This window comes from Panulirus ornatus, chromosome 48, assembly GCF_036320965.1.
Source record: "Panulirus ornatus isolate Po-2019 chromosome 48, ASM3632096v1, whole genome shotgun sequence".
NCBI classification, from domain to species: Eukaryota; Metazoa; Arthropoda; class Malacostraca; order Decapoda; family Palinuridae; genus Panulirus; species Panulirus ornatus.
Genome location: NC_092271.1, coordinates 30,049,025 through 30,067,817, shown reverse-complemented (window position 1 = coordinate 30,067,817; position 18,793 = coordinate 30,049,025). Strand labels below are relative to the sequence as shown.

Below are 18,793 nucleotides of genomic sequence, written 5' to 3'. Positions count from 1 at the left end.
TTGTATTGAATCTGGTGTCACGTTCTTCCCTTTAACACCCTGAAATAAAGTTATACGTCTGGCATCTCAAAATAGAATCTTGTATCGGTGTAAGTTGTGGTAGAGTCCTTACTAGACTGACGGTAAAGCACAATGAAGGTATATATATATATATATATATATATATATATATATATATATATATATATATATATATATATATATATATATATATATATATATATTAAGAATACTTCCCACATATTCCCTGCGTGTCGTAGAAGGCGACTAAAAGGGGAGGGAGCGGGGGGCTGGAAATCCTCCCCTCTCGTTTTTTTTTTTTTTTTAATTTTCCAAAAGAAGGAACAGAGAATTGGGCCAGGTGAGGGTCTTCCCTCAAAGGCCCAGTCCTCTGTTCTTAATGCTACCTCGCTAACGCGGGAAATGGCGAATAGTTTAAAAGAAAGAAATATATATATATATATATATATATATATATATATATATATATATATATATATATATATATATATATATATATATATATATATATATTCCATTGTTTGCTTTTACCTTGTCGGCGGTTTGAAGAACAGCGAAGTTGTTGTGGTATATCATTGCCAGACTGTGTGGTGTTGGCCCCAGTGTAGGTGGTGGTGTGTGGTGTTGGCCCTAGTGTAGGTGGTGTTGTGTGGTGTTGGCCCCAGTGTAGGTGGTGTTGTGTGGTGTTGGCCCCAGTGTAGGTGGTGTTGTGTGGTGTTGGCCCTAGTGTAGGTGGTGTTGTGTGGTGTTGGCCCCAGTGTAGGTGGTGGTGTGTGGTGTTGGCCCTAGTGTAGGTGGTGTTGTGTGGTGTTAGCCCCAGTGTAGGTGGTGGTGTGTTGTGGTGGCCCCAGTGTAGGTGGTGTTGTGTGGTGTTTGCCCCAGTGTAGGTGGTGTTGTGTGGTGTTGGCCTCAGTGTAGGTGGTGTTGTGTGGTGTTGGCCCTAGTGTAGGTGGTGTTGTGTGGTGGTGGCCCCAGTGTAGGTGGTGTTGTGTGGTGGTAGCCCCAGTGTAGGTGGTGTTGTGTGGTGTTAGCCCCAGTGTAGGTGATGGTGTGTGGTGGTGGCCCCAGTGTAGGTGGTGTTGTGTGGTGTTGGCCCCAGTGTAGGTGGTGTTGTGTGGTGTTGGCCCTAGTGTAGGTGGTGTTGTGTGGTGTTAGCCCCAGTGTAGGTGGTATTGTGTGGTGTTGGGCCCAGTGTAGGTGGTGTCGTGTGGTGTTGGGCCCAGTGTAGGTGGTGTTGCGTGGTGGTGGCCCCAGTGTAGATAGGGGTAACATCGCACAGGTTCTGGTGTAGGGGTAATATAGTGGTGGTGCCGGCGTGGGAGTCTGGTTGACAGAGTTTGAGGGTGACTGCCCAGTATGCGGTGTGGTGGTGGTGCCAACCTACGCCGCTGACTTGGTTAGGTTTCTCTGTGATTGTGTACCGACCAATTCAATTGTTTATTGATCAGTAAAATTGTTTACTGATCAGTGTAATTGTTTACTGATTAATGTAATTATTTACTGATCAGTGTAATTGTTTACTGTTCATAGTAATTGTTTGCTGATCAGTAAATTCCGTGGAACTTTTTCAGAATTACTGATAATGATAACAAGGACATAGTTTATGAGCTACATGCTTTTCCATAAGTAAAGGAAACAGACAGAATATGAAGAAAAAGAAGACACGGATTATATACTGATAAGAGGGAAATCTTAAGTAATGGCAACACAGATATTATATATCTAACGCCGGAAGTGAAGCAGGGGCGAGAGTGGAGGCTGGGCATGAGGGAGGATGGGCTGTCGTCACTGCATTACAAAAGCTGACCTCCAGAATTAGTCTTACATCACAGGATGGATTCCTCAACTCTCTTTTCAACATCTTACGACTCCGTCACCTCGTGTCCCGTAGGTTTGCAAGAAGTCAAACTTGAATTTCATTGCTATACGGAGGACAGACCGGACTACAGTCCTGTTAACGATGCCAGGCACTTCAGGAAAAGGACCAGACCGCTTAGAAGACCGTCGTTGGCCAGAGGCCATTCCTCAAGAGGGAATGGGGAGGATGTGCACAGAGAAGTTCTTAAGACGGCGTCAAGGATTATGGTACGTAAAAACCAGGCTTGGTTAAGCCGGGAAGACCTGGTAACGAACGAACTCGATGACCTGTCTCCACACACCTTTCCCAGACGTCATCCCTGGTTAGGAACAATACCAGATGGAGAGCCAGCCACTATCACCTGTAGCAGCTCCCAGGAGGGACTCGACGACCGTTCTGTTCCCATCATCCCATCTTTAGCCCAGGAATCATCCTCGTCATCTTCATCTACCGTCACTCAGGAGCTTTGGACTGAGACCCATAACAGCTCTTCTTTACAAGTAAACTCCACATCTTCAGGAACCTCGACACCTTCCTCAGATGTGACATTGAGTCCAATCACATCGGCTGGGGCATTATGTATACCCACAGTGTCGAGGTCCTCAGATGGACGTAGCACTAGTCCTTCTCCATCATTTATAATGTGTCGAGGGGATTCTGTTGATGGCCTGTTCATTTCATCCCCACCAAAGTGTATTTCTCCAGCGGAAGTCTCAGAGGATTCCTCATCCCCCACCGTCTCGCAACAGAGTCCATTTCGTCGTCAGTTGTTCAAGTCACTGATGACACGTCAGTCCGCCCTGGTGTCGCGCGTTACGCAGCATTCTTGTAAACTCCTGGAGACCCTGGCGGCCGTGGCCTCTGCGGACTTACATTATGAGTCTCGCCATGCGTCCGGGTCTGCGCCGCTGCATGACAGTTCAAGCTCCATCTCGTCTGGTGAGTTTGTTGAAGCATCATCTGTATGCTACACAATGAATGAAGACACCTGTAGAGGACGAGCCTCGAAATTATACCCTAAAGTTCATTTTGTTGGGAATGATCTCGAGGACTTCAGCGATCCGGTCCTGGCGAGGGAGCTGAGAGCCTCCCGCCTTAGGATGGCAGAGCAAGTGTCTGTGTGCGACTCAGGAGTAAGCATGGACACCGACGACGACCAGCGATCTCTCTCCAGGGACTCACTGTCCATGTACAGCGAGGGCAGCGAAGGAACCATGGAAGATGAACAAGGTAAGACCTCTGGTAAATGCTTTGAAAAAAAAATCCTTTTATACTATTTAGTTACCATTTTCCTCCTGTGTCTGACGTGTTCATTGATCGTAATTAAGAGAATCACACAAAGGCTTAGTGAACTGCCAGAATCTTATCAACCAATATTATGCTTTCAAAATCAGCTGAAATTTTAAAAGTCTTCTCACCGAGCGATATCCTATCTGTTAACATTGATGATATCATATCTCATGTTGGTTCATACTTTTATAAGTTATTCCCTAGGATCATAGCGAGACATGAAGCGTGTAACACAAGTGTGTGTGCCTAGAATCGCAACGATATATAAGATTGCTTAGAAAATTGAATAACTCGTACGTACACTAATAAAACAAATATCCAAACATATAGAGACGCTTAATGTACGTTGTTACTAAAGATGTGGTGTTTCTTGCTGATGAAAAAATCTTTGGAACTGCTGTGCAAGCAGTTTGCACAATTCTTAGGTCTGCTGGGTGGGTCAGTGTAGCCGCTCGGGATGCGGGACAAGAAGATAAGGGAACCAGACAGTGCACCACAAGACTTGACAGGAGTCCGATGTGAAATGAATTATTTTTTGGCCACGTTTTACCTTTAACGTTTTCTGTTGTGGGTTTGATGATAGTAGTAGACGATGTCCAGTAGATGTGAGCGGCCATGTTGGAGAGATAACGACGTCTAGTCACGGTGCCAGAGGTACTCTTGTTTACTGCTAGTGGCGTACACTCCAACAATATTAGAATTTTGACGTTTGCCCTGTTGTCCTGTTGTGAGCCGTTTAACAGGCTTCAGATTGTGAGCCGTTAAACAGACTTCAGGTTGTGAAACGTTTAACAGGCTTCAGATTGTGAGCCGTTAAACAGACTTCAGGTTGTGAAACGTTTAACAGGCTTCAGGTTGTGAGCCGTTAAACAGACTTCAGGTTGTGAAACGTTTAACAGGCTTCAGATTGTGAGCCGTTAAACAGACTTCAGGTTGTGAAACGTTTAACAGGCTTCAGATTGTGAGCCGTTAAACAGACTTCAGGTTGTGAAACGTTTAACAGGCTTCAGGTTGTGAGCCGTTAAACAGACTTCAGGTTGTGAAACGTTTAACAGGCTTCAGATTGTGAGTATTAAATTTGCTTCAGGTTTTGAGCCGTTTATTAGCCTTCAGGTTTTCTTTCTACTCTAGAAGATAAATACTAAATGATGGTAATAGTTCTTCACAATTGTACCCACATTTTAATTCTGTTGTAAGTTGTGAGCTTTGAAATCTTGGATTGAAGGTCACACATGTCAAGATTATCAATGAGCAAAGTCGGCAGGTTCCTAGGCTGGCCCACGGTAGCCAGAGCTTCCCATAATGTGTCACCTGAGTTATACTGAGCGTGTCCCTGGCCAGCGACGGCTGACATACTGATAGAATTAATGAGGACTCGCGAGGATGAAAGTTGGTGATCAAGGACCATTATAACCTGCAGTATGTTATCGAGGACCAGGATGACCTGCAGTATGTTATCGAGACCAGGATGACCTGCAGTATGTTATCGAGGACCAGGATGACCTGCAGTATTTTATCGAGGACCACTCAAGGTCCAGAAGGTTATCATATTTGTTCTTATATAGAAGTGAATACGAAGTAACCCGTGGAAAGTTCAGAGATATTTGTACTAAAATGAAAAAGCTTTATGTGTTTAGAAACAACACAAATCCTTGTTAGTGACTTAGGAGTGACCCAAGTCAGATGCAGTGACTGAGCTTACGTGTTGTGCTCAGCTCCTGCTGTTGGCTGGCGATTGTTCATGTCCACTTCTTTCGAAATGATCATCTATTAAAGCTTCGCGTCACCTACCTCTGCCGCCCGTCTAGACTTCCGTCTACCTGACATTTGTCCGTCCGTCCGACGTGGACAGTTGGAGCAGTGACGTCACTCGGATGATAAGATGAATTTGGATTTGTCTCACAATGGACACGAGGACTGATGGCGAGAAGGACTTGCTAGTTAAACGTGGAAGATATTATAGCCTTATCCAGTAGCAGTATAGAATCATATAGTACCATTATAGTGCCATATAGTGGCATTATTTCCTTGTGTTCTACCTTATTTGACAGCGTAACGGAATCATGTGTTAGTTTTATAGTCTGCTGCACAAGCAGTATAGACTTAAGTATCCGTATGTGGCATCATTGTGTGCTCGTATGTTAGCACAATTACCTTATGTCATAATGCTCTAGGCTCATGTGCCAGCACTATAGGTCCACGTGATAGGACTATGGCCTCTTGTATTGCATTATGTCATCGTATGATTGTATGGCGACCTTGTATTGTAGGATATATTCTGTCTCGTGCCACTAGTCATTAGGATGTCTGGCATCACCTGATGTATATTTCTCTTACGAGTTGTGGGCAGTTATCCTTGTGGTGTGCCCGCCTCGCACTCCACAGTCACATGATGACCCAAGGTTACATCATGTGAGCAACTGACTGTACACGGACCTTGAAGTGTTCCTTTTCCCCATAATTCCTATAACTGTAATATGGTATCCGTGGTGATAACTTGTAATATCGTATCCGTGGTGATAACTGTAATATGTTATCCGTGGTGATAACTGTAATATGGTATCCGTGGTGATAACTGTAATATCGTATCCGTGGTGATAACTGTAATATGGTATCCGTGGTGATAACTGTAATATGGTATCCGTGGTGATAACTGTAATATGGTATCCGTGGTGATAATTGTAATATGGTATCCGTGGTGATAATTGTAATACGGTATCCGTGGTGATAACTGTAATATGGTATCCGTGGTGATAACTGTAATATGGTATCCGTGGTGATAACTGTAATATGGTATCCGTGGTGATAACTGTAATATCGTATCCGTGGTGATAACTGTAATATGGTATCCGTGGTGATAACTGTAATATGGTATCCGTGGTGATAACTGTAATATGGTATCCGTGGTGATAACTGTAATATCGTATCCGTGGTGATAACTGTAATATGGTATCCGTGGTGATAACTGTAATATCGTATCCGTGGTGATAACTGTAATATGGTATCCGTGGTGATAACTGTAATATGGTATCCGTGGTGATAACTGTAATATGGTATCCGTGGTGATAATTGTAATACGGTATCCGTGGTGATAATTGTAATACGGTATCCGTGGTGATAATTGTAATACGGTATCCGTGGTGATAACTGTAATATGGTATCCGTGGTGATAATTGTAATACGGTATCCGTGGTGATAACTGTAATATGGTATCCGTGGTGATAATTGTAATACGGTATCCGTGGTGATAATTGTAATACGGTATCCGTGGTGATAATTGTAATACGGTATCCGTGGTGATAATTGTAATACGGTATCCGTGGTGATAACTGTAATATGGTATCCGTGGTGATAATTGTAATACGGTATCCGTGGTGATAACTGTAATATGGTATCCGTGGTGATAATTGTAATACGGTATCCGTGGTGATAATTGTAATACGGTATCCGTGGTGATAATTGTAATACGGTATCCGTGGTGATAACTGTAATATGGTATCCGTGGTGATAACTGTAATATGGTATCCGTGGTGATAACTGTAATATGGTATCCGTGGTGATAATTGTAATACGGTATCCGTGGTGATAATTGTAATACGGTATCCGTGGTGATAATTGTAATACGGTATCCGTGGTGATAATTGTAATACGGTATCCGTGGTGATAACTGTAATATGGTATCCGTGGTGATAATTGTAATACGGTATCCGTGGTGATAACTGTAATATGGTATCCGTGGTGATAATTGTAATACGGTATCCGTGGTGATAATTGTAATACGGTATCCGTGGTGATAATTGTAATACGGTATCCGTGGTGATAATTGTAATACGGTATCCGTGGTGATAACTGTAATATGGTATCCGTGGTGATAATTGTAATACGGTATCCGTGGTGATAACTGTAATATGGTATCCGTGGTGATAATTGTAATACGGTATCCGTGGTGATAATTGTAATACGGTATCCGTGGTGATAATTGTAATACGGTATCCGTGGTGATAACTGTAATATGGTATCCGTGGTGATAATTGTAATACGGTATCCGTGGTGATAACTGTAATATGGTATCCGTGGTGATAATTTTCTACGAACTAATGTAACAAATGGTTTGGCATATATATGAAGGAACACAGAGAGTATAATTGTAACAGAAAACATGGGACTGGAGAGTGAAGAGCGTGGATGTTAGTGAGACAATTGTTTACACAAATGAGAAGGTGAAGGTTACTGTATAATCCTCTTATTGTTGTTGACATCCGCAGTGAGTGGTCTGTGTTTGCTTACATTATGATCAGGTCTAAACCCTCACATGGAGCTACTCGCTCATACCAGCAACAAAATACTGTGTTGCACTAGATGGTGAGGACCAGGAGAATATTTGAGTCATCTGAGAAGTACATACATACAGTAGACCACCAGGTGACGATGACGCTGAATGTGGCAACCCCACAAGCTACACCCAACCTTCCCCTACCTTGGGTTGTCCTCAGTTAGCTCTCGTGCGCTACCTCACTGTAGTAGATGTCACCCGCTGGTATTCCCGACCTGCCAGGTACAACTATGTACAAGACGATACTGATTACATGTAGGACGGTTGGAGATGATGGTAGTAGTAGAAGTGTATCACTGGAGGCGGGAACTGCCCTCACGTTACTGTACAGTGGCAGTAGAGACTAGTGTAGTGGGGGAAGGTATTATCATCAGTGGAACTGTACTCACGGTGAGGGACAGCGTCCGTACATTCCTTAAGTAAACTAAATTTTTCCTTAACGTGAGGCGTCATCGGAGACCTCACATTGCAAATGTTTGAAACTATATCGTTATCTTGACGTAAGATTACAAACCATATTGTTATCTTGACGTAAGATTACGACAAACCATATTGTTAGCTTCACGTAAGATTACGACAAACCATTTTGTTATCTTGACGTAAGATTACGACAAACCATATTGTTATCTTGACATAAGATTACGACAAACCATATTGTTATCTTGACGTAAGATTACGACAAACCATATTGTTATCTTGACATAAGATTACGACAAACCATATTGTTATCTTCACGTAAGATTACGACAAACCATATTGTTATCTTCACGTAAGATTACGACAAACCATATTGTTATCTTCACGTAAGATTACGACAAACCATATTGTTATCTTCACGTAAGATTACGACAAACCATATTGTTATCTTCACGTAAGATTACGACAAACCATATTGTTATCTTCACGTAAGATTACGACAAACCATATTGTTATCTTGACGTAAGATTACGACAAACCATATTGTTATCTTCACGTCAGATTACGACAAACCATATTGTTATCTTGACGTAAGATTACGACAAACCATATTGTTATCTTCACGTAAGATTACGACAAACCATATTGTTATCTTGACGTAAGATTACGACAAACCATATTGTTATCTTCACGTAAGATTAAGACAAACCATATTGTTATCTTCACGTAAGATTACGACAAACCATATTGTTATCTTCACGTAAGATTACGACAAACCATATTGTTATCTTGACGTAAGATTACGACAAACCATATTGTTAGCTTCACGTAAGATTAAGACAAACCATATTGTTATCTTCACGTAAGATTACGACAAACCATATTGTTATCTTCACGTAAGATTACGACAAACCATATTGTTATCTTCACGTAAGATTACGACAAACCATATTGTTATCTTGACGTAAGATTACGACAAACCTTATTGTTATCTTCACGTAAGATTACGACAAACCATATTGTTATCTTGACGTAAGATTAGGACAAACCATATTGTTATCTTCACGTAAGATTACGACAAACCATATTGTTATCTTGACGTAAGATTAGGACAAACCATATTGTTATCTTCACGTAAGATTAGGACAAACCATATTGTTATCTTCACGTAAGATTAGGACAAACCATATTGTTATCTTCACGTAAGATTAGGACAAACCATATTGTTATCTTCACGTAAGATTACGACAAGCCATATTGTTATCTTCACGTAAGATTAGGACAAACCATATTGTTATCTTCACGTAAGATTAGGACAAACCATATTGTTATCTTCACGTAAGATTAGGACAAACCATATTGTTATCTTGACGTAAGATTACGACAAACCATATTGTTATCTTGACGTAAGATTACGACAAACCATATTGTTATCTTGACGTAAGATTACGACAAACCATATTGTTATCTTGACGTAAGATTAGGACAAACCATATTGTTATCTTGACGTAAGATTAGGACAAACCATATTGTTATCTTGACGTAAGATTACGACAAACCATATTGTTATCTTCACGTAAGATTAGGACAAACCATATTGTTATCTTGACGTAAGATTAGGACAAACCATATTGTTATCTTCACGTAAGATTAGGACAAACCATATTGTTATCTTCACGTAAGATTAAGACAAACCATATTGTTATCTTCACGTAAGATTAAGACAAACCATATTGTTATCTTCACGAAAGATTAGGACAAACCATATTGTTATCTTCACGTAAGATTACGACAAACCATATTGTTATCTTCACGTAAGATTAGGACAAACCATATTGTTATCTTCACGTAAGATTAGGACAAACCATATTGTTATCTTCACGTAAGATTAGGACAAACCATATTGTTATCTTCACGTAAGATTACGACAAGCCATATTGTTATCTTCACGTAAGATTAGGACAAACCATATTGTTATCTTCACGTAAGATTAGGACAAACCATATTGTTATCTTCACGTAAGATTAGGACAAACCATATTGTTATCTTGACGTAAGATTACGACAAACCATATTGTTATCTTGACGTAAGATTACGACAAACCATATTGTTATCTTGACGTAAGATTAGGACAAACCATATTGTTATCTTGACGTAAGATTAGGACAAACCATATTGTTATCTTGACGTAAGATTAGGACAAACCATATTGTTATCTTGACGTAAGATTACGACAAACCATATTGTTATCTTCACGTAAGATTAGGACAAACCATATTGTTATCTTGACGTAAGATTAGGACAAACCATATTGTTATCTTGACGTAAGATTAGGACAAACCATATTGTTATCTTCACGTAAGATTAAGACAAACCATATTGTTATCTTCACGAAAGATTAAGACAAACCATATTGTTATCTTCACGAAAGATTAGGACAAACCATATTGTTATCTTCACGTAAGATTACGACAAACCATATTGTTATCTTCACGTAAGATTAGGACAAACCATATTGTTATCTTCACGTAAGATTAGGACAAACCATGTTGTTATCTTCACGTAAGATTAGGACAAACCATATTGTTATCTTCACGTAAGATTAGGACAAACCATATTGTTATCTTCACGTAAGATTACGATAAACCATATTGTTATCTTCACGTAAGATTAGGACAAACCATATTGTTATCTTCACGTAAGATTAGGACAAAATGAAATAATTCATGAAATGAATTTTTTAATTTTGTTTTTGAATATGATTTGTGTTTCCTCAAGAAGACCAAGTATTATAACAGTTTGGTAATTTTATTTACATTATATTTTTTAAGTATTATCTACTGTATGATATTATATGGATATAGTTGGTGTAGTCTTGTGTCACGTGACTCACCCCATCCTAGCCCTACGGATAAATCTTTGTTTTGATGCACTAATCAACACCATGCTTATTATAGCCTTAGTGTTGTGTTGCACTACAGGGGATTTGAGGTCTGTTGGCCATCTGAAGTCTCGTTGCTACAGCGGTCCACACACTGACCTGCTATATGTAGGCCATGTGAAACCTTGCTGCTTCAGTGGTCTGTGCGTCGGGTGCCTGAAGCCTTGGAGCTTCATTGGTCAAACACATGGTCTGCGTGTCGGGTGTCTGAAGCCACGGAACATAGTCGTCATTGTATAGTCTGTATGTCGGGTGTCTGAAGCTTCGGTGCTTCACTGGTGAAGGCAGTCGTCCATCGTGGTGATGCAGAGTCATGAGGTTCGAGTCACTTATAGATGGTACCAGCAATAACAGACGATGTCAGCAGTGACAGATGGTTCCAGTAGTGACAGATGGTCCTAGCAGTGACAGGTGTTGGTGATGAGGCTTTGCCAAACATTGCTTTTGATGAATATTGTTTAGGCGACGGTCAACCCCAGAGGAATATCAACACAGGGATTGCCAAAGTACGAAAGTGACTACTCGTCTCTTGCAGGATGGTGTGTGTGTGTGTGTGTGTGTAGCCAGGACTGTGCATGGTAGTCCTGCAGGACTTTCTGGGTACATCGGTCAGAACGCACTGCCAGACACGGTTCAGGAAGTGAATGTTTACGTAGACTTGTTTATCTGGCATAAGTCACTCCCGGATGCACGTACGAGACTAGGAAAACTTTTGCGCATGGCATAGAATGCTGAGTTGTGTGGTGCATTGTGTTGTATATCTTGAAGTAACCGGAGTGTTAACAACTGTTTTATTACTGTCCAAAGTATTCTTAAACATACTCAGTAAGCTTCCAGAATGCTGACACATATTTTAGAATGATTTTACTCAATTTTATTGAATATGTTGGAATGTGATAAGGGCATCTTGGATGTAGAGATTGACATATTTATTTTCAGGTCATATTAGCAGGCTTATCTAGACCAGGTCAACCGCGTAACCTGTGATTTCTTTTTCTCTACACAAGTTGAGGAATCTTGACAATCCTCTGATTACGTCAGAGTAAACTGTTAACTGAGATGGTTACCTACAAAAAAAAAAAAAGAAAAAAGTCTATCCGGGAGATCATACCATCCAGACTGCCGAACTTCTTACATTTTTCAAAGGTGCAGGGAAAACCAAAGCTAGAGACAGATAAACACATATACTTCCCTCACCAGTGTGTGTTATTACTTATTTGTGCTACTGAAGAAGGGAGTTTTACACTCGTGAGGCCTCATGTACATGAATGAATGTGTGTGTGTGTGTGTGTGTGTGTGTGTGTGTGTGTGTGTGTACTTTTGTTTACAGACATGTGGATGGCGAGTGACAACATGGTAAGGTTATTGGTGATATCACGACTGGACTGCTAGTGACATCATGTCAGGGCTGGTGATAACTTCATAGCAGGACACATGGTGACATCAGGACTGGTGATGGCGTTACAGCAGGGCTGGACTGATGATGACATATGGCAGGGCTGTTGGTGACATCATGACACGACTGATGGTGACATAAGGAGCGTAGTGACATTATGGCAGGACTGGTGGTGACATGGTGAGGTTGGATCAGCTACAGTGTAGCAAGGAGGATGGCGGGTCGGACGCCCAGCAAACTGCCCACCTGAGCCTCAGCACGTAAACACTGCGTCTCACTGCTTGTTCTGACCTTCGGCTTCATCTACCAATTCGTCATGGTTAACACGCGTTTTGAAGTGTACCTTAACGTGACAGAGAATTAAGACTGGGACTTACTCTCTGATACAACCGCTCGTTTTTACTCCATTCTAAATTACGAAGGACAATTTTTGATAGGTATCTTGACGCATGTGTACGTGATCGGATATTTGTGATCTTTATATGGATGTCGGTAATGATCGCATCCAGACCCTCTAACGACCACGCGAGTGTATGAATACGTTACCGCAGGTGCGTTGTTTCCCCCCGCCAGTCTGTACCTTAGTGGCTCCTTCTGGTTCCTCTGAACAATTTGTTTTTGAGGAGCACCTCTTGTGTCATCCTCAGAAGAAGAAACAATTGTAAACGCTGCTCATCGACCATTAGTCTCCTCCACAGTAGTCACGATGGCTTCACGAGCCTCGTTTAGGTGGTGATGATGCTTGTAACATGCTCGCTTCGTTGGGGGATCAGTGGCAGAACTTTCCTCTAAGATGAAGCAGTCACTTTCGTGACCTTACTTTACCTACAGATTCTTCTCACTTATATTACGTTGGACAGAACAATGTACGGCGACGCCAAGAAGTTTCCGTAGCATTAGTTCAGCCCTTTAATATCCACTGGAAAGTTCATCTCATATATGTTCAGCTTTATACCCTCTGCAGAACAGCTCCACGTGTGTCCTGTCAATAACAGAAATTCATGCCTCTTATCCTGAAAGGATTGAAATTTTTTGATTCTAGTAAGACATCGATGATAAGTGCTTCTATTCTTATATTTCGAGCAACTAATAATTCACACTTTTGAAAACTGATGATGGAACAAGTTGTGATCTTTGACATTATCATGTATGGACAGTATATCTTACCTTGTCTCGGGTCAGTGTTTTGCTGTATGTCGGGTAAGATTTGGCTATTGCTTCACAACTCGCTAGACTTCGGCTAGTTCTTGACGATTTGCTGTGAGTGTGTTGAGTGGGGGTTTGATTTACGATTATCTGTGTTGGATTGGGTTCAGCTAAGGCTTCACGACCCGCTAGGTTTGTGTCGGGTGGGATTCAGTTGCTGCTTCACGACCCGATGGCAATGTGTCGGTTGGGGTTTGGCTGCTGCTTAACGACCCGCTGGTAGTGTGTCGGTTGGGGTTCGGCTGGCGTTCACGACCTACTGGGAATGTGTCTGGTGGACTGGCCCACCGTGGGCGCGGGCCTGACCTCCTCCACCTCCTTGATTAACTCCCTGGAATACTGAGTAGCATCGTTCACCTCAGCCAACACGCACACTCGAGCTTTCTATTGGCGGGGTTGATGTTGACCCTTGGAGATGACTTCCACTGCCACGCTGCTCTGCTGGACCCTCCGAGGGATCAAGTTGAATATATAACCAATGTGAACCTGTCGTCTCATACATGTTGATGTAGTAGTTCAGTGATATCCTCTATAAGGAGCCATCTTTTGAAAAGTAGTTTAGTTAATCTTGGTTATGGTAGGTGGGCGGGCACTCCATTTGTCTGAGGTAACCAAATGAAGCCACATGCAGCTCATTACCTGACGTAATCTTTATATTATACATAAGATCAGCGTTGCAAATACTTTTACAGGTAAGTCTTATGATTAGTGATATTAGTCATTTTAACTGAGGATCGAAACTGACCCATTTTCTGGCCAATATGCATGTGTCCCTCACCAGTGTATCGCAAAAGAGGCTCCCGATGAGCAGAGGGAGGAGTATGGTGGCTGAGGTGTTGTGTGACGTGTTGGTGACTTCGACATCAGTGTCATATTGTACAGCGTCTTGTTGACAGCACCTTATAAGAGTACATGACATCACGGCATCGTGCTTGTCATGTGACTCGAGGTTGAGGTGGAGTGATGAAGGCAGAGGTTCGAGTCATATTTCCAGAGGTGGTTGTTTACAGACAACTGATTATCTGAGGAGACTTTCTACAACCCTCAAATCTTTCCTAGTGATCTGATGAAGCGTGTTTAGGATTGTGTAACTCCAGTGTTTGTATGACCTATTCATGCATGACCTACTCTTGCAGGTCGTGCAAACTTGTAGTCATAAGCTTACTTGTACAGAGCTGTATGTCCTGCTATGCTCCCTGTGCAGCGGTAGAGCCTCAAAATCCTGGGGCCCTGGAGACAGATCTGTCCGGGTACAGCAGCACATGTTGCGCCCAGAGTACAGCAGCACATTCTGTGTCCATGTGCAACAGCACATCTTGTGTCCAGAAACATCAGCATATTATGTCCATGGTTTAACATCACGTAATCAGGGCATAGCAACACATGCTGTGTCCCGTGTACAGCAGCAAATGTAGCATGCAGATTACAGCAGCACATGTGGCGGTACTATGTGATGCATAAGGTTTAACGAGAATCTGTTGAAGAAGGAAGCAAGTAAAGCTGTCGTGTGGTGTTCCTGGACGACTGCTGGGTGCGACACGTCACACGGCCGTATGCAGCAGTTACTGTGTAACCGACAGTGACAGAAGAAACATACATGTGAGTGGTGGGTAAAGCCAAGAGGTGACAGAGTTCACATCTGCTCCTGCTGTTGCTCATCTTAGTGTAAGCAAGAGCAACAGCAGTCGACACGAAGAGGATACAACAGCGGAATTAGCAGACCCATTGGCCCAGAGGTCATCAGACCAGACCCTGTGCTCCAGGCTGACATAGTCTCCTTATCCCATACATCTTTCATCTTCCGTTACATGTTTATGTTTTCCCGGTATTAAGCGCCTGTATCCTTTGCATGTTGCATGGCGAGTACTGTGTGTCATGTCAAATACCATATACTGTGTGTCATATCATGTTCCGGGGACTGTGTCAGTTGATGGGTATTGTCTCATGTCAGGTGGTGGAGAGCATATTGATTGATTGATACTGTATCATGTCAGGTGTCGGGAACTGTATCATGTCTGATGGAGGGGACTGTGTCATGTCAGTTGGCGGGAGCTGTGGTCAAGTGCCTGCCTCGTACGCTGATAGTGTTGGCCCTGACATTTGGAGAGGCACCTTCTCCCTGCCTCACACTTTCCTTCTTTAGGAAAGTCCTGGTGTGAGGCGATGGTTCTTTCTTACTACTGGGTCACTTGGTGTGCTATCCAGCCCACGCAACACGATTATGACTGAAAGTAACCCATGTAACACACGTGTGACTAACAGTGACCCGCGTAAAACACGTGTAGCTAACCTAACCCAGACAACCCTCAGCATGAGAGAGCCGCTCGAATGTGATACACGTTCTTCGACTCACACACAGATACACTCTCAAACAATATTCTCATAATTTTGTTTGAATGAGTAAATAAACTTCATCAGTGATCATTAGCGTTACCGATCATGAGGCTCGGTCTCGCGGTGCATACTGAGTCAGAGACCTACCTGGGCTGCGAGTTGTGAGGCAGGCAAGACAAAATATGGTGCTCTGGAGAGGACGTGACGACCCACACATTGTGGAGGAGACGTGACGACCCACACACTGTGGAGGGGACGTGACGACCCACACACTATGGAGGAGACGTGACGACCCACACACTGTGGAGGGGACGTGACGACCCACACACTGTGGAGGAGACGTGACGACCCACACACTGTGGAGGGGACGTGACGACCCACACACTGTGGAGGGAACGTGACGACCCACACACTGTGGAGGAGACGTGACGACCCACACACTGTGGAGGGGACGTGACGACCCACACACTGTGGAGGGGACTTGACGACTCACACGCTGTGGAGGGGACGTGACAACCCACACACTGTGGAGGGGACGTGACGACCCACACACTGTGGAGGGGACGTGACGACCCACACACTGTGGAAAGGACGTGACGAATTATAAGTTATATTGAAAAAAGTTTCAAAACAGAAATACGAATCCATCGTAAGAAGAGCCTGAACCTTTTCCATCAGTATATCCACATAACGAACATTGAACTCCTCTCTTACTGACGTTGGTGTTACTCGAAGTTGAAGCAGTACAGGTGCCAGCCTGTACTGCTTCAACTTCGAGTAACACCTCAAACATCTCATTTCCAGCACATCCATCCTCCTGCGCACCACTCTATCCATAGCCCATGCTTGGTGCTGGGTTACCTCTCGCATACATCTCTTATTAGCCAGGTGTCTTACAGCAGAAAGCTAAATGGTGACGCTTGTTTTATGTAAAATTGCGTAGCATACTCCCAGAAGTTCGTATAAGTAACTGATAGTTCTTACACTATCTGTTAACATATGTACATAGGTATGATGGTGTATCACCCTCTCAGGAGCCCATGACTGTGTTAACTGTAGCAATGAATTTGTTCACACATGTAAGTATGATTCGAGTGCTTCCAGCAGCTGGCTCACCTCAGTCAAGGGTCGCTGCTGTTCATGATCTACATAAATGACTTGCCAGAAAGACTCGAATCACACCAGAAGATACTTTCAGGTAATGATAGATTCATGAAAAATAACTACAGTGTTTAGGATTACGACAATCTAGAAAGAAAGGGACTTAGACAGGCTGGATCTGTCGTCAGATACGTGCTTGATAAAGTTCAACCCATCAGACGTTAAGTGAAGATGAGAGACGTGAGATGAGGCCAGACTGTGACTGATGGTCGGCAGGAAGGTTCTCACTGCAATCCATCACCAACAGGTACTTTGGAAACTCTAAAGGAAGCGAACTTTTTTCATCTGTGAGTAAAAATTTTCTTCCATTATATAAATAGGGAAATATTTGCAGCATCAGTTATACTCAGATTACAATATGGAGCACCACCCTCTCTGACCAGCTGGATCATACTGGCTACCTGCAGAGGCGGGCGGACGCTGGTAGCTTACCTGGTGTCAGTGAGTGATGACTAGAGTGGCCCACGCTGGAAGAGAAGAGCAGGGGAAGATGTGATTACAATTGGAAGTTCCTTTGATTTAGGCGAGAACCGATGGGTGTCGGGACGCAATAAGGAGAGTGAAGGACGATATCAACCCCAGCAAAGCTGCGATTTCCTGGAACAAGAACATCACACACATACTTCATAAAACATGCTTCATAAAATATGCTTCATAAAATATGCTTCATAAAATATGCTTCATAAAATATGCTTCATAAAACATACTTCATAAAACATACTTCATAAAACATGCTTCATAAAACATACTTCATAAAACATACTTCGTAAAACATGCTTCATAAAATATGCTTCATAAAACATACTTCATAAAACATACTTCATAAAACATGCTTCATAAAACATACTTCATAAAACATGCTTCATGAAACATACTTCGTGAAACATACTTCGTTAAACATGCTTCATTAAACATGCTTCATTAAACTTTTCTATAAAATTTCATTTAAGACAAATTTATAAATCATAGGTATATTGAGATGATTTTACTCCGTAGATTTGTTTCAAACATCTGCAGATGACCTGTCTACTGACAGGCGGTTACCACACATCCCTCTTACCCTTCTATTTTTTTTTTTCTTTTCTTTTACTTTCTCGGTCAACCACCTCCCACCACATATTGGCATCAAACACTTCATTTCCAACACATCCACCCTCCTCCGCCCAGCCTTATCTACAGCCCATGTATATATTGTTGTGACAACTATTCCTTCAAACATACCCATTTTTGCCCTCCCATATATATTGGGTATTGATTGAGAGGGTGAAGGCATGTACAGAGCATCAGATTGGGGAAGAGCAGTGTGGTTTCAGAAGTGGTGGAGGATGTGTGGATCAGGTGTTTGCTTTGAAGAATGTATGTGAGAAATACTTAGAAAAGCAAATGGATTTGTATGTAGCATTTATGGATCTGGAGAAGGCATATGATAGAGTTGATAGAGATGCTCTGTGGAAGGCATTAAGAATATATGGTGTGGGAGGCAAGTTGTTAGAAGCAGTGAAAAGTTTCTATCGAGGATGTAAGGCATGTGTACGTGTAGGAAGAGAGGAAAGTGATTGGTTCTCAGTGAATGTAGGTTTGCGGCAGGGGTGTGTGATGTCTCCCTGGTTGTTTAATTTGTTTATGGATGGGGTTGTTAGGGAGGTGAATGCAAGAGTTTTGGAAAGAGGGGCAAGTATGCAGTCTGTTGGGGATGAGAGAGCTTGGGAAGTGAGTCAGTTGTTGTTTACTGATGATACATCGCTGGTGGCTGATTCACGTGAGAAACTGCAGAAGCTAGTGACTGAGTTTGGTTAAGTGTGTGAAAGAAGAAAGTTGAGAGTAAATGTGAATAAG

The 18,793-nt window shown here is 42.4% G+C and overlaps 2 protein-coding genes across 10 annotated transcripts in view; both read left to right on the top strand.

Moving 5' to 3' along the window:
• Positions 1–18,793, top strand: part of milt (trafficking kinesin-binding protein milt) — a 249,712-nt gene that overhangs the window by 153,069 nt on the left and 77,850 nt on the right. For 4 of the 9 annotated variants that reach the window (XM_071690414.1, XM_071690416.1, XM_071690417.1 and 1 more), the window contains exon 2: positions 1,593–3,109. The exons of the other annotated variants lie outside the window; for them this stretch is intronic. In XM_071690414.1, the coding sequence (XP_071546515.1) occupies positions 1,855–3,109 (1,255 nt within the window). In that variant the 5' untranslated portion in view covers positions 1,593–1,854. The remainder of the gene's footprint in view (positions 1–1,592; positions 3,110–18,793) is intronic. 9 annotated transcript variants of the gene reach the window in all.
• The window catches only part of LOC139763941 (uncharacterized), a 108,100-nt gene that overhangs the window by 65,712 nt on the left and 23,595 nt on the right, over positions 1–18,793 (top strand). The window lies entirely within an intron of this gene.